Consider the following 16,780-nt stretch of genomic DNA (forward strand, 5'->3'; position numbering starts at 1 on the left):
AAAGGGATAATTATTGTACTCTCTTTTTTAGCAGAGCTTAAGGTGAGTCCACGTTCATTTTTTTAAAAAATATATTTATTTTTGTGTACATTTGGTGTTTGGCATACCTATATATCTGTGTGAGGGAGTTGGATGGATCCACCAGTTATAGACAGTTGTGAGCTGCCATGTGGGTGCTGAGAATTGAATCCGGGTCCTCAGGAAGAGCAACCAGTGCTCTTAACCACTGAGCCATCTCTCCAGGCCCCAAGTCCATGTTCTTAAGGGGTGCTCCTACCTTCCTGAGGATTGGTCCTTTGGTCAGGTGATTGACTGGCTCATTGGATTATCACTTATTTTTCAGATCTCTACTCAGGCTAGAGAGATTTAATCTTACTAAGTTCTTTAATGGAACTTTAGTACATGTCCCCTGCTCCCAGTATCAATCTAAACAATTCTGCCTCCTAACAAATTAAAACATAAAATTACTGATTTGCTTAGTGGGCAAGGACTAGAACCTGGATTGCTTGCTTCATAGCCATTGTTATTAAGTAGCTGTACAACAGTTCAGAGTTGTACAGACTGACATTGCTTGACATTACATAATTGTCATTTGTTAGCTACATACCCTTGAGAGAAATCATATATTTTTGTTATTTTATTTTGTTAAACATAAGGGGTCAGAGACACAACCCCATGCTGTTAACCATTGCAGCCTGAGAAGTTCCTTAATCTTTGGGACCTCAGTTTATACAAAACTGAAATTTGGCTTTTAAAAAAATGTAATTTATTTAATTGTATTCTCTTTGCATTGGTATGAAGGTGTCAGAATCCCTGGAACTGGAGTTACAGACAGTTGTTAGCTGCCATGTACACACTGGGACTTGAACCCGGCTTCTTTGGAAGAGCCTCTTAATCACTGTGCCATCTCTCCAGCCCTGAATTTTGGCTTTAATGCTAAAAAGAATTTCAGGACTAGCCAATATAATGAAACAGACTTGGAGATTTTATTAAAAATTCTATGATATGGTCTTTTGTATGATGGCTAAGGAGAAAGAGGTGCTCAGAAAGAAAGATATGCTAAATAAGATTGTGCTTCCTAATAATGGGAATAGTAATAGGGGAAAGTAAGACACATCTGTCTGCCTTTGTTAAGAATGATGGGCTTTTCTCAGTTCTTGGTGAGCTTAACGGGGAAGCTAGGGTGATGGGTGATCAGTGGCCACATAGCCAGCCCCGCCCCCCCAACTTCCACATTCATGTCCTAGTCAAGAAGAATTTGGACAAGGAGTGAGCAGAGCAAATGTAGGACAAGGGAGAAAGAAATGAGAATGGAAGAACTTCCAAGGGAAGAATGCCAATGTGTTGCCTTCACCAGTGGTATTTTAAGGGTCTTCGGCAGGAAATGAATGGAGACTGAAGTACAGTCTTTATTGAGACTGGTTATTTTTTTTTTAAATCATAAGAATGTTGTGTATGAGTATTTTGCTTGCGTGTATGTACGTTTATCACGTGTAAAGTTCCTACAAAGGCCTGAGAGGGCATAGGATCCCCTGGAACTGGATTTACAGATGGCTGGCATAGATGCTGGGAACTTGCCCTCAGTAAGAACAACAAACGCTTTAAACCACACAGCCATCTGTCCAGTTCTGAGACAGGTCAGTTTTGAGCACATTGAAGGCCTAACTGGTAAGGCATTCACATGCCTTTTTAAGGCTCCCCAGGCTCCTTTGGTTCAACTTTAGTGGAGAAATAGTCTGTGCCCCAACCTCCTCTCTAAAATCACATTTATTTATTTATTTATTTATTTATTTATTTATTTATTTATCCATTTATGTATGTATGTATATGGGTGCATGCATGCCATGGCAATGTATTTGGAAATCAGGAGACTTTTTATGAGTTGATTCTCTCTTTTTAACCATATGGGATTAGACTCAGTCAGGCTTGCTGACAAGCACCTTCTCCTACTGAGCCATTTCCCTGGCCTCCTTTTTTTCCTTTAAAAAATATGTTTAAAGGTGGCTCTGGAGATACCATAAGTGAAATTAGAATTTGATAAGTTAAAAACCTTTGCTTATAAGTTGGGTATCTTGTTGTGATTACTAAAAACTTGAAGTTTTGTAGCTGAAAAGGGAGAAAGGCCTTAATTAGTTAATTGTGCTGAAATTCTTGTTTCTTTGCTTTTGAGAGACCTTGACTAGAGAGCTCTATCCTTGGGATTTGGTATAGGTCATCATGGACATGCTTAAATGGAGGTGTGCCTTTACTTAGGTTAATTAGAAGGGGGTGTGTGGAATTCTAGGAAAGGGTGAGGATTTCCCCAAGAATAGTGTTTACCTTCATTTCTCTTCCTTCTATGAAGTTATCCAAATATGCCATCAGGTTCATGGTGGGAGCAGCAGTCTTGTTAGGCTAGCATCTTGTTGGCCTGGTCCCTGGCACTTTGGGTGGTTTTTAAATTGCATCAGCCTCTAGCCATCTTGTAGTTTGCCTCTTTTTCCCTTGTGCCTTTGTAGTCTGCCTTACATCCCACTTTTAGTGTTTTTCCTTGCTATGTTTTTAGCACTCCAAATTGAATGCCAGTTGAAAAAAAAGTACTTAGCTTGGTTTTGTATTTGATGCCTTGTTCATAGTATTTGTTTAGCTCACTTTTTACTTAACAGACTTTAAAAATTGGTCCTTTTCTGAAATTTTCTGGATGTGACAGTTATTGAAGTTTAAATTGAGATTTTAAAAAATACTTAGTTTAAATTATTTGTGTGAGGATATGCACATGTGAATGCTGGTGCTTGTGGAGGCCAGAGGAGGGCATCAGATCCCCTACAGTTCGAGTTTTTGGTGGCTGTGAACCATCTAACCTGGGTGCTGAGAATCCAGGTCTAGTCCTTTGCAGGAAGAGCAAGCACTTGAATCACTGAGCTAGCTCCCCAGCCCTTTATGTTGAGATTTTACTTCCCCCCAACTTCTGTAGTCTTGTAGTCTTGCTGATAACCCAGGCTGGCCTTGACTTTGGAATGCTTTTCCTTTGTCAGCTCTCAGGTACCAATGTTATAAGTTTGAGCTATCACACCTGACTACTTAGTTATGATTGTTACTTAATTGTTGAATTTTGTGGTGCTGGGCAATTGAATTCAAGATCTTGTGTTTGCCAAGCAAGGACATTATCTATATCACCATTCTTCCTCATCATAAGGAAATAGTCACCAGTAGCTGGCTGAGGTATATTTTGCTCAATCCAGATAAAAGTTGTGTATAGGCAAAGGGAAACTCTTCAGTTGCTGATCTCTAAGCAGCTTTGTTTGCATTGATGGTTGGCATCTGCAAGATATGGCAGTAAGGAAGTAGAAGCAGCAGCAAGAGGAACCCTCTAGGATTAAAGTCCTTATGCAGTCTCTAGGTATTTAGCCCTGTGAATGTTATAGTCCCTGTAACCCTTTAGTGCTCATTGGTACATCCCCTCAGCCTGGGCCATGAAGACTTGGAAACCTGATAACTTGCAGCATCTGTTCACTAGTTCCACACCTTTTATCCTTATGCTTTATTTTCTCTTTTCATTTATTTCTCTCTTTCTGCTTCTCTTCTTTCTTTCCTGTCCATTTTAACTGTTTGTTCAGTTACTTCTTCAGTGGGTCAGGCAGCTGTGTGCCATGTGCGGCCCCCCCCGCCCCGCCCCGCCCCGGTGCAAGCTGGGCTATTTGGGAGTAGTTTGCTTATGAACTTGAGCCTAGGGGTGAGCTGGGCTGTTTGGGAGGGAGATACTTAGAAGCTGGGACACTGGAGCCAAAATCATACCGCCAGGACTGCCACTAATACAGGACTCCAGTTGCTTCTTCAGCTGTTTAAGCCTCTTCATTTGTCAGGCTTTCAGTTGACACCACCACTGCATTTTGCTGTTTCTGCTCTTAGCTCACTGCTGCTCTCTTCTATTCCTGTGATTGCTGCTTCTGCTCTCCTTCTCCAACTTCCCTCTTTGGACCATTTCAGCCACACTACCGGAAGTGGACAAGAAAAGACCATCTAGAGAATCATTTTATTGAGCCTAATGCTGCAATTTCAGGGGGAGCAGTACTGTCTCCAAGCTAGCTCACTCAGTGATCCTAACTAGCCTTATCTAGCCCCAGATGGGGTGCTTGGACCCATCATAGCCATTTGCTTTGGACCATTCACAGCCCCTTGTTTGAGCTAATTTTTAACATTATCTTTTAGTACTTACTCATCATAGTCATTGAGTTGGACTAATCATGGCTTTCTTCTCTCATTGTCCCTCTGTGAGGGGGAAGTGCTTCGCTTCCCTTTGGACAAAGTAGAAATGATTTCAAGGTTGTCTAGATTTCATTCAGGATTATAAAAGGAAAAATTTGGTGCAAAGTGTTTCACACAGTTCTGGTTGGGTCTGTGCCTTCAGGAGCCAGGCCCGTCAGCTGCAGTCTTTGTATTTGTCTCAAGTTATCCATGGCTTGTTCAGGATGGCTGGTGCTGGCAAAAGAGTAGTCCAGCTGGCTGTTAGACTAATAGTCTTTTTTCCAAGACAGCCGAGGTAGCAAGGGAGAGTCCAGCAGCTACTAATTAAGGAGTCCAATCGCTTTTCCCTAGTGTCCTTGTTTATTTGCAGGAAAATGAACAGCAGAGAGCGTTGTATTAACAGTGTAAAGATAGGGCTTGGGTGGTGATGGCACATGTCTTTAATCCTAGTATACAGAAGGCAGAGACAGGCAGACAGGCCATCCTGGTCTACAGAGCAAGTTCCAGGACAGCTAGGGAAACAAACAGAAAGCAAAAAACTAAAAAGGAACAAATAAAAAAACCAAACAGTAAGAAGATAAAGAACTTACTGTTAATACTGGTTGATTGTCTTTTTTTAGCTTTATTTTATTTTACGTGTATGGGTGTTGGCAAGAACAAACAACTTCTCAACAATTGAACCATCTCCAGTTCCACCAGTAGTGATTTTAACTTTTTTCTTTTCTTTTTTTTTTTGTGGTGTTTTACTAACTGCATATTATTGAGGGAAAGCAAGGTGAACGTCATACAAGATACTATTTAATTATGGACTTTTAATACTGGTACAGTGGACTCATGTTTATGCTTGTATTCTGTTAATAGTAAAAAGGATGGTGTAGAAAGGCCATAATTAATATGTTTAAAAGTTGCTTTGATGTCCACAGATGAAACTGCTGCCAAAACCAAATGCTGCTCTTTTTATTTCTACTCTCCTTAGCATGAAATACTGGCTTGAGTTCTGTAGAGCTAACTAGGATTGTTAGTCTATAATGCATACTTAATGTGAATATATAGAAAAACATTGTAGAAACTGCTTAAAATCTCTAAACATAGATCTGTTTGCTTACAAATGAGTAGATGAGGATAGACATCCTTGTTTGATCTTAGGATAATAGAATTTAGGTTTTCACTGTTAAGTATGGTGGTAGCTATAGATGTGTCATAGATGGGTTTACCTTATTTAGGCCATTCCTTTTCTTCAAAGACTTTTGAATAGAAATGGGCAGAGAACTTTATTAAGTGATTTCCTGCCCTCCAAATATAATGATGAATGATTATATTTAAAATTTAACTTTAAAAATCTCATATTTTGGTGAGTTGGCTTAGCAAGTAAAGGCATTTTCTGTATAAGCTTGGTGACTTTCGTTCAATCCTTGGAATCCATATAAAGAAGGAAGGAGAAAAGCAGCTTCACAACGTTATCTTTTAAACCTCCACACACATCTTGTGGCAGAGGTGCCCAGCCCTGTATTACACACACATATAAATTAAAAATTGTATTATTTGAGGATATTTATGTAAGTTTTAAAATTTTTATTCAGATATTTGCTGCTACTAGATAGAAATAAATTATTTTGTATATTTAACATTGCTTTTTAAAATTACATTTATTCATTTTTATTTGATATGTTTTGCCTCCATATAAGTATGTATGTGGATCAAGTGTGTGACTGGTGCCTGCACAGATTAGATTAGAAGAGGGCATCAGATGCTCTGGAACTGGAGTTAGAGATGGCTGTGAGCCACCATGAAGTGGGTTCTAGTCACCAAAGCCCTGTCCTCTGCAAGAGCAACAGTGCTCTTAACAGTTGAACTATCTCTCTAGCCCTATATTTAACTTTGTAACCAGAAAAGTACTCAACTTTTTCTCTACATCGAAGGTGGTCATGTTGGTACAAAAAAAAAAAAAAAAAAAAGTTTCAGATTTAGGTTATTTGCTATCTACATAGATAATAGTTTTAGAAGCATTAAATCTCTGAATGTTGGTTTTTGCATGATATTAACAGATAGCTTTCTTCACTGTGAGGTATGAAAATGTTATTGCTAATGCCCAAGGTTAATCTATCCTACCTGAAGTGTTACAGTCATCTAATTAGACCTCGTAAGAAATGTAGAAAACTTCTTTCAGTTCCTTGTTATAGTGGTTTTCATTTGCTTTTTTTCTATTTTCTGTCAACTCATTTGTCTGCAAATATTTGCACACAGAGCTTTTAATCCCCAAAGGTAGTCACTGCATAGTTAACCGATTTTCCATGACCACAAAATCGACTGAGTGATATTTCTGTCTTGGCTATGATGTTCATTACAGAGTTTTGGATTTTTTTTTAATGATTAATTTATTTTTATGTTATGTGCATTGTTGTTTTGCCTGAATGTATATCTATGTAGGGGTGTCAGATACCCTGGAACTGAAGTTTCAGCCAGTTGTGAGCTGCCATATGGATGCTGGGAATTGAACTTGGATCCTTTGAAAGAGCAGTCATTACTGTTAGCTGCTGAGACATTTCTCCAGCCTCCTGCTTTTTTTTTTTTTTGGGGGGGGGGTTGTATTTGTGTTGTTAATAGATGTTAAAATTTACTAATAATTATCTTTTAGTAAAGCTGCTGTTAGTCCTAAACAGCTGTATAACCAAATCACCACACAGAGACTGGGTTTATTTTATTTTATTTTATTTTTTTAAATAATTTATTTTATTTTATGTGCATTAGTGTGAAGCTGTCAGATCCCTTGGATTTGGTGGTATAGACAGTTGTGAGCTGCCATATGGGTGCTGAGAATTGAACCCGGGTCCTTCGGAAGAGCAGACAGTGCTCTTAACCACTGAGCCATCTCTCTAGCCCCCGAGACTGGGTTTATTAAGTTAACCTAGAGCACAATGCTGGGCAATAGTTACTCCCTCCTAAACCTCCAAGCCCTCATGGTTTCCTAACATTCAGATTTCCCACATTATACTTGCTTTTAGTGATATCTTAGGTCCAGTCCATCTCCAGGAAGTTCCAAGATCTGTCCTCCAGCTCTGCTTTCCTAGCTCTCTCTCTTTCTCCCTTTCTCCTCCCACTCATTTTCTGTCCTCTGGCTCCTCCCCTCTCCTTGCTCAACATTGTGGCTAGTTGCTTTATTTTGGCCTGTTTACACGAAGTTGAGACAGGATGTTTAGAATAAGTATCACAATGCAATATCCGGATTGAAACCAGACAGTCGGGGGAGAAATCAGCATTTGAATGAACAAGGGTAAGGTGTATACATTCCAAAAGAACATTACACCAACGTATTTGTTTTTGTTTTTCTGAGTCATGGTTTCTCTGTAATAACCCTGGCTATTCTGGAACCTATTTTGTTGACCAGACTGGCCTCAGACTGAAAGAGATCCACCTGCCTCTGCCTCTTGAGTGCTGCTGGGATCAAAGGTGTGTGCTACCACACCCGGCTACTGTTCATGTTTTGAAGAGCTCCTATTTTTTTTGCCTTCCTTGTACTGTGTTTTCCTTTATCTCTTGAATGGCTGCTTTTTAAAAAATCTTTTAATACCACCTGATAATCCATATACACATTTCTAAAGGAGTTCCAGGTCCTTTTTTTCCTGAACAAGGAATTGAGCACAGCCACACATTTGTAGCTGAAACAGAAACAGTAAATCATGATATATCACACTACCATGTGGGAGGGAGTGTGCCAAACCAAGGATAGATTTCAGCAGCTCAAAGGGTGCAGTGTACAAAGAATTGGTTTTTCTGTTAGCTTCTCCAGGGCTTTTTGGCTCATTAGTGTAGTGCAGGCTTTTCCTTTACCCGTGGTTCTGTACATAACTTCATGCATATCTCTCTAGCATAGTAACTCTCTACTCAGGGGTGTGTCAAGGTCACCCTTGGATGCACTGGAGTGTCTTTCATTTGTACCATTGGGTAGTTCTGTCTGACGCTGGTTACCAGCTTGCCTTTTTACTCACTTGTTTTTTTTTTTTCTTTTATATGCTAATTTTATAAGGCTTTAAAGGAGGATTTCTGGACCTACTTTCTTCTCCCAAGGCTTCTACATCATTTTCCCTCCCTCATTGGCACATCTTGGTTCTGTGCCCACGTGTCTGATCTTATTATTATACTTTGATTTCCCTCCTTCCTCCACTTCCTCTTTTCCTTCCCTTCCCATTCTTCCTTTTTGAAGCAGTGTCTCTAAGCTGACCTTGAATCCATAATTATTCTGCCTTAGCCTTCTTTGTGATAGGATTGCAGGCACATGCTACAATGTACAGCTTCTTGATCTATTGTAACATTTTGCTGCCATCACTTGTCTTTCCACTACTCTACCATTCTGACCTTACCACCTGAAATGATGCTCAGATTTGTGGCTCATTCTCTAATCTTTTCCTACCCCAAAGATTCTTACTCTTTACTACCTGAGCATTGTCTAGTATTATGTTCTATAATTTATTTTGTCTAAAGTCAATCTTTTTTATTTTTTTAAATTTACTTTTTAATTTATGTGTATGGCTGTTTTGCCTATGTGTGCTTGTATACCACATGAGTGCAGTTTGCCATGGAAATTAGAAGAGGTGTTAGATCCTTTGGGACTGATATTACAGTTCTTAGCTTCTGTTTGGGGGTATTGGGAACCAAATCCAGATCTGTGGAAAAGCAGCCAGTTCTCTTAACTGCTGAGCCATCTCTCCAGTCTTCATCTTTCCCAAAGTCTTCATTTTAGAACATCATTTTTTATAACTAGTCTTCTGTCAGCACTCTAGAGGTGGTGGGACCCAGGAGAACTGAGCTGATAAATGCGGGCAGACTAAAAGTCTCATGCAATAGTCAATTTTATTCAGAATATCAGCCAATTTTATACTCTGAGGGTTAAGAAAAATCACCTGAGTAAAGTTCTCATTAGTTCAAACTGTATGTAGTCACAAGGACGAGCTGTATGTGGCAAAACATATTTTTCCATAGAGGCATATAAAGGATAGTTTATATGAAGTCCTGGGCAAACAGAAGATTGGCTGCTTCCTAACTGATTATTGTCTGAATAAGTGAAAAGTATAGCTATTTCCCAAAGGGAATGAGAAAAGAATGAAGGAGGTTTTGAGGTTTACAGTGAAAGAGGAAAGTCTGATTCAATTCTTGATTTAAATTTGACACCAAATTCCTTAATGTTAATTTCTCAACTTGGGTAGGGATCTGAAATTTTTGGAACGGCTGAAATTTCTGGCTGTAGTTTAAAAGTTTAAGTGTAACCACACATCAGTATTAGTATTTAATTTAATTTAATTTAATTTAATTTATTTATTTTGTGGGTGTGCTTATGATACAGTGTGTGTGTGAAGGTCAGACCAAACCATGGGTGAGCCCTTACCTTGTGCCTTGTTTGAGGCAGGGTCTTTTGTGTTGTTGTTTGCTACTGGGAACACCACAGTAGCTGGCCTGTGAACTTCTAGGTTTTCTCCCATCTCTCCCTGTCAGCTTGCAGTGGGAGCTTTTGGGGTAACAGACAAGTCCCACTGCTGCTTTCTTAAGTGAGTTCTGGGTAATTCCTGCCCAGGTCCTTACACTTGTGTAGCAAGCACTTGTCTCTTCAGCTTCTTCAGTTGTTCAGATAGAGATATTGTGTTAAGCGGAAAGTTGACTTTAAACTCTATTTTTACTGTTGCAATGAGAGAGAAGGAAAAAGAACAATGAGTCCATTTAAGGGGTGATTACAGTGATGGGTTGTTCTCACCGGAGTGAACAAGGACGAAGGGTGTGGAAGAGGTCTGTTAAAGTCAGTACATTCTTAGACTAGTGAACCAGAAAGGTAGGAAACAGAGAGTGAGTTGGTGTGAATTGAACTTTTTGGGGAGTAATGGCATTATTACTAATTTGATAGTGGAGGAAAGTGGTAGAATGGATAGGTGTGGATCATTGATTGTGGGAGTTTTTTTAATTAAATTTTTATTTTTTATATATTAATTACAGTTTATTCATTTTTTCCAGCTGTAGCCCCTTCCCTAATTTCCTCCCCATCCCACCCTTCCTCTCTCATCTCCTCCCATTCCCCTCTCCAAGTCCACTGATAGGGGAGGCCCTCCTCCCTTTCCATCTGACCCTAGCTTATCAGGTCTCTTCAGGACTGGCTGCATTGTCCTCGTCTGTGGCCTGGCAAGGCTTTTCCCCCCTCAGTAGAGGAGGCTACTGAGTTCATGTCAGAGACAGTCCCTGTTCCCCTTACTTGGATACTGAGCTACCCTGTGCTACATCTGAGCAGGGGTTCTAGGTTATCTCCATGCATGGTCCTTGATTAGAGTATCAGTCTCAGAAAAGACCCCTGTGTCCAGATTTTTTGGTTCTGTTGCTTTCCCCATGGAGCCCCAGTCCTCTGCAGGTCCTGCTATCTCCCTTCTTTCCGAAGATTTGTTGCACTCCGCCTAAAGTTTAGTTGAGTTTCAGCATCTGCTTTGTAACACTGCTGGGTAGATTGTGTGAGTTTTTAACTACATCATTTCAGTGATCAAATAAACTCAGCATTGTTCTGTGAAAAAAGCAGTTCACTTAATTATACCTTTTTCATTTAGAGTTTTCTGCTTCTTGTTATTTTGTTTTAAATGTTACCTCAAATGTAAATCTGTATGAAGACACTTCTAAGAAGTAATTGGATAACAACAAATTTTATTTCATCAGTATTCAACCCTATCATATGGCCTGGTAGCAATCTGCAGCTTGATAAATTGAAACTTTAAACATCCAGACTGATTTTTTTCCCCAATAAGTTATTTTAATACTATGGAGGTTCAGTGAAGATTTTGGAATAATTATGGTTATCTGTAATACATTGCTTTGCTGACTCTTTTTTTTTTTTTTTTCTACTTATCTTTTTGTAGGACCTCAGCTGAATGCCCAGCTAGAAGGTTGGCTTTCACAAGTACAGTCTACGAAAAGACCTGCTAGAGCCATTATTGCACCGTAAGTTTTAGAGTTCTTTTACAAATCTTCAACATGTTTATTATTGATAAAAATGAGTGTATATTGGACTAAAAGTTAAAAATCAAGTGTTGGGCTGGAGAGATTGTTTGGTTAAGACTTTATTTCTCTTGCAGAGGATCTGAATTTGAGTCTCAGCATCTGTGTTGGGCAGCTTACATTTGCCTCTGACTCCAGTTTCAGGGGATCCAATGCCCTTTTGGCCTTTGTGAACTTACATAAAATAAAATGAACAAATACATCTTTACAAAAAAGGGGGATTGATTGAGGTAGACACTTGCTTTGGCCTCCACATGTACATATATGTACTTGTACATATACCACACATATACAAAGAACTTAAATTTTGGTTTGGTATGTAAGTAGTTTATTGCTTTTTTAGAAAAGATTTATTTATTTTTCTAGCCATCCATCCATCCATTTATTTATTATGTTTACAGTGTTCTGCCTGCATGGACACCTGAACGTCAGAAGAGGGCACCATTATAGATGGTTGTGAGCCACTGTGTGGCTGCTGGGAATTGAACTCAAGACCTCTGCAGCCCAAGTATTCTATTGTTAAGTGTTTTATTTGCCAAATACTTTGTATGATTATGTACATTATGTACATATGAACATTATGACTTGATGTCAGACTCCACACTTAAAAGCTGTAGCATGCAAGTTTTTTAATCTCTTGAATGTCACTTTATTGAATAGTAATTAATAACTCCTTATAGACATTTTATTTTATTTCATTAAAAAAATGTATTGCTGGGATCAAACTCATGTTCTTGGAGGTCTGAAGAGGGTGTTATGGTTGGTTGTGAGCTACTATGTGGGTGTTAGGACCCAGACGATAGTCTACCAAGCCATGTTTCTAGCCCCCAGCAGATTTTTTTTATAGTATGTGAAAAGTATTATTTAATCATCAAAATCAGTAAAATTGTTGGTACCAACTGAGTTTCATGTATATGTCTCCATTATTCCACTCATTTTTAAGTTGACAAATGATACTTGTGGGTGGTATACAAGAGTGTTGTTACAATTTTTATTGCAACATGAGATGATCAAGCCAGTCAATCCATCACAACGTTGGCATCTGTTGTGGGTACTTTGAATATCTAGCCTTAAGTGAAGTTGAAACACATACTATATGTTGCTATATTCATCAGATAGTCCTTTGACTGAGGCCTTGGTACCCTTTTGTTATTATTTCCTCATAACTGTGCTTCTATACTCTTTTAGTTCTGTGGTTTTAGAAAATTCCATGTATGTTGTGGAATGGTGTCCAGTTAGTTTTTTTTTTTGTTTGTTTGTTTTTTTTTCTGTTGCAATGATAAAACAGTGACCAACTTGAGGAGGAAAAACTTTGTTTTGTCTTGTACTTTTAGAGCAAAGCAAGGCAGGAGCTAAAGTGTAGAGCTGCTGTTTACTGGCTTGCTTTCTTATATAACCTAGGAACACTCCCATGTCAGTCATTAACAGAGAACCCACCTCGCAGACATGCCTACAGGCAGGTTTTATGAGTGTTGGTCTTCGCCTTTTACCTGTTTGAGACAGGGTCTCTTTTTTGCTGCTGCTTACACTTGAACAGCTGGTTCTGGAGCTCCCAGGGTTTCCCCTCTATCTGCCTCCAAACTTGCTTGAGGATTGTGTGTGTTGCTGTATCTGGTTTTGCATGGGCTCTAGGGATTGGGATTCAAGGCCTTACAGTTGGACATATGTGCCATCATCTAGCCCTTGTTACTTTTTTCTTTTAAGGTAGAATATGTCTGTGTATTTGTGTATATTAGTTTTTTAAATACATTTAGCTGTTAATGGACACTTAGGTTGATTCCATAACTCCCTCTCTCCCTCCCTCTCCCTCCCTCTCTCTCCCTTCCTCCCTCCCTCCTTCCTTCTTCCTTTCTCTTTCTGGAATAGTGCTGCAGTGAACATGGACACAAAGACATTTCTTGTGAAATATTGGTTTCAGATATTTTTTATAAATCATCAGGTGTGGGTCTACTAGATTTGTTCCATTCTATTATTTTGTTTGCTTTGATCTTTTTGTGACAGGATCCCACTGTGTAGCCCTGGATAGCTTGGAATTCACTATAACCAGATTGACCTTAAACTCCGAGATCTACTTGCCTCTGTAATGCTTGGAATTCATGGCATGTGCCATCGTGCCCAGTTCTTTACTGTTGCAGTTGTAGCTTGTTTACAGCAAATAGTATCATAGAACTTAAAAATCAACAAGCTATATGGAATTTATAATAAGAGTATTATGTATTTTTATCATTATTCATAAATGTGATACTTTAACATTGTATAAAAGGCTTATGTACATATGAATGTGCATATTTTTCATTTCCTTTAGAGTCGGTTGTTAAAACATTTACCCCCATGGGCTGTGTACTGTCCACCATAGTATACATAGACTATGTACCATAGTTTAAAAAAGTGAGTCAAGACTCGTAGCAGGGATGAGTCCAAAAGAAAAACGATCAGAGAACAAAGCTGTTCTGTAGGTGATAAGCGAATTTACTGAATACTGAAGCCAGACAGTGAAAGGAGAAAAATAATGGAAAGAAAATGAGAGGCATAATACCCAGAAGCCAAGCCAAGTTCTTTGCTGCAAAAGCGGAAAGGAGCACGATCACTGCAGGACACTTGGTCCGGTACTGTTATATAACAGACTGCTAATTTCACTGCAGAGTAGTAGCAGAAATTAGTAACTTAAGCCTTGAATATCTCTAAATGTTCTTCTTTCCCATTCAAAACCAAACTAGCTCTTGCCACCCCTTCCTGCCCTAATTGGTGCTGGCAATTAAACCCAAGACTTTAAACATGGGAAGCTGCCACTGAGCTACATAACCAACCTTTAAAATAGTAGTGAAAGTTTATAATTGGAATATAGTACGGAACACTTACATGTTCTCTATTATGATGGTGTTGCATCATTGATTACATTGCTTCTTAGTCTACCTATTCAAACCTATGTATCATGGTTGTCATATTTCTTTCTAAAAGTTTTATTTTCTTTTAGACTATCTTGATTTTGAACGTGGAGATTAAATTAAATACTGTTTTGTTTGTAGCCATGCAGGATACACGTACTGTGGGTCTTGTGCTGCCCATGCTTACAAACAAGTGGATCCATCTATTACGTAAGTAATACAGTTAATTAGGAATGGTTTAGCAATATTGTAATTGTTGCTTTGTCATAGAAGTAATATTTCATTCTTCTTGTGTATTCAGTTTAGTAGAGCTTACACTTTTCAGGAATTCTGTCATACCTTGTATAGATTAGGAAATTTTTTAATACTTTTTCTTTGAGTATTTACTGTTTTACCTTGTCTTTAGTTGTCAAATGTTTTATTCTGAAACTACTACAAAGTTAAATATTTGATTTTAGTTTACACTGAAAAACTTGTATGTGAATATTTTAAAGAAAAAAAAGGAAGATTTCTTTGCTCTTTTTAATCATTTTTGTCATTACTAAAAGTGAAAGTATATAGCAGTAAAGAGAAATGAAAAAGATTTTAGAAGATTTTTATTTGACCTTAGTCTAAAATTCAGCTATAATCAAGGCTGTTTTAAATAATACTTTGTTCTAAACTTTTCTCTCATTGGTAGTATTTTTATTAATCATATTATATGCTAGAGGTATGCCTCAGAAGTAGTTGGGGATACTTAAATAAGCATAGAGTCTGTGTTGGGAAGTACAAAATGGGACTACAGCAAACTGTTGGAATGTCAGAGTGAGAAGAGAAAGGAAAGGGTGAGGAAAAACCAAGAGTCAAGGACAACCAGGAGGAGGAAGTTATACACTCAGTGCAAAGAGGTGACAAGTGGTTTGTGTGTATCTAATAGCTAAGTAAGTTCTAAGACTATCTTAGTGAGTCCTAAAGTGCAAAAGTTTAAGTGCAGTAAGATTGCAACAGTAGCATTATGTTTTAATATCCAATATGGAATAATGAATCAAATAAATATGATAGTTTAATTAATGTAATATTTTATAGATATTGAAAGTAAATATTTCCAGGCATGGTGTTGCAAACCTGCAATCCCAGCAGTGAGGAGGCTAAGTTAGGAGATAATAAGTTTGGGGACAGCAGGAGTTATATTGTGAGATCCTGTTATTAAATAAAATTATGAAATATACTAAGAGGCATTATGGTGATTTTTGAAAATATCACATCGTAGACTAAAAGGATGATATAAGTTAATGTAAAATTGAGAAGTATGTACTATATGAAGTAAATTTTTTTATAAAATACTTTTAGAAACAAGTCATTTACAGATATATTTTCATTTAAATTTTTACTCTTTGATAATTTTATACATGTATATAAAGTCTTTTGAGTACATTCACTCCCCATTATGTCCTTTTACCTCTCCCACTAAGCCCTTCTTTTTGTTAACTCATTTAGTTTAACTGGGGCTTGCTCATTGGAGTGTGGTAGCTCATCAGTGGTCATAGCACTGAAGATGACTCCCTCTCCCCAAGAAACCATTAACTGCTCATGGCAACCATCTCGTTTCCCAGGATAGTGTGTGTCTGTGTAGGTTTTTTAAATATATAAATAATGGACAAATTGGGAGCAGTGGGGCTGTGAATATAATCAAAATGGATAAAGTTCTTAAAGAATTTATAAGATAAAAATAATGGACAGGACATTTTTTCTTTTTTCTTACTGGTCTTTTGCCTATTTTTTTGTTTTTGTTTCTTTCTTAATTTTTTTTTTTAAAGGAGGAACATAAAATTATATGGGTAAGGAAGTGAGGAGGATCTTGGCAGATTAGGGAGAAGAAAGAATATAATTAGAATATATTACATGAGCCTGGTGGTGGTGGTGGTGGCGGCGGCGGCGGCGGCGGCGGCGGCGGCGGCGGCGGCGGCGCACACCTTTAGTCCCAGCACATGGAAGGTAGAGGCAGGCGGATCTCTGAGTTCAAGGCCATCCTCGTCTACAGAGTGATTCCAGGACAGCCAGGGTTACACACAGAGAAACCCTGTCCCAAAAAACTAAAACTAAAAAACAAACAAATAAAAAATATACTTAATGGAAAAAATTAATTAAAAAAGCTCTTAATTAACTAGAGTTAATTTTTTGTTTTGTTTTGTTTTTTTAAGACAAGGTTTCTCTGTAACATCTGGCTGTCTTGGACTCAATTTGTAGATCAGGCTGGCCTCAACTCACAGAGATCTGCTTTCTCTGCTTCCCTGAGTGCTGGGACTAACTGTGCGTGCTGCCATGCCCGGCTTATTGAGCTAGAGTTAAAAATAAACTTTTTACAATTATGATACTTAATTTAAAATAGAATTGTGAAATCATCTTCAGGGTGAAAAATAAATTTCCAAGGGCAGAAATAATTGTATGGGCTGGAAAAAATGGCAGCTACTACTAGCTACTTTTCCGGAAGACCTGGTGTCAATTCCTAGCACCCATATGATAGCTCACAACTGTCTGTAACTCCAGTCCCAGGGAATTTGATGCCCTCTTCTGACCTCCAGTATTACCAGGCATGCTGATGGTAAGCATACATATATGCAGCAAAACACTAAACACATAAATTAAATATTTTTTAAAAAGTTAAAAAGAAT

At 38.2% G+C, this 16,780-nt stretch overlaps 1 protein-coding gene across 3 annotated transcripts in view; it reads left to right on the forward strand.

Moving 5' to 3' along the window:
• The window catches only part of Memo1 (mediator of cell motility 1), a 93,962-nt gene that overhangs the window by 32,594 nt on the left and 44,588 nt on the right, over positions 1-16,780 (forward strand). For all 3 annotated transcript variants that reach the window (XM_060364543.1, XM_060364553.1, XM_060364548.1), the window contains 2 exons: positions 11,106-11,187; positions 14,271-14,339. In XM_060364543.1, coding sequence (XP_060220526.1) covers positions 11,106-11,187; positions 14,271-14,339 — 151 coding nt within the window. The remainder of the gene's footprint in view (positions 1-11,105; positions 11,188-14,270; positions 14,340-16,780) is intronic.

Source organism: Meriones unguiculatus, chromosome 1 (assembly GCF_030254825.1).
Source record: "Meriones unguiculatus strain TT.TT164.6M chromosome 1, Bangor_MerUng_6.1, whole genome shotgun sequence".
In the NCBI taxonomy this organism is placed as follows: Eukaryota; Metazoa; Chordata; class Mammalia; order Rodentia; family Muridae; genus Meriones; species Meriones unguiculatus.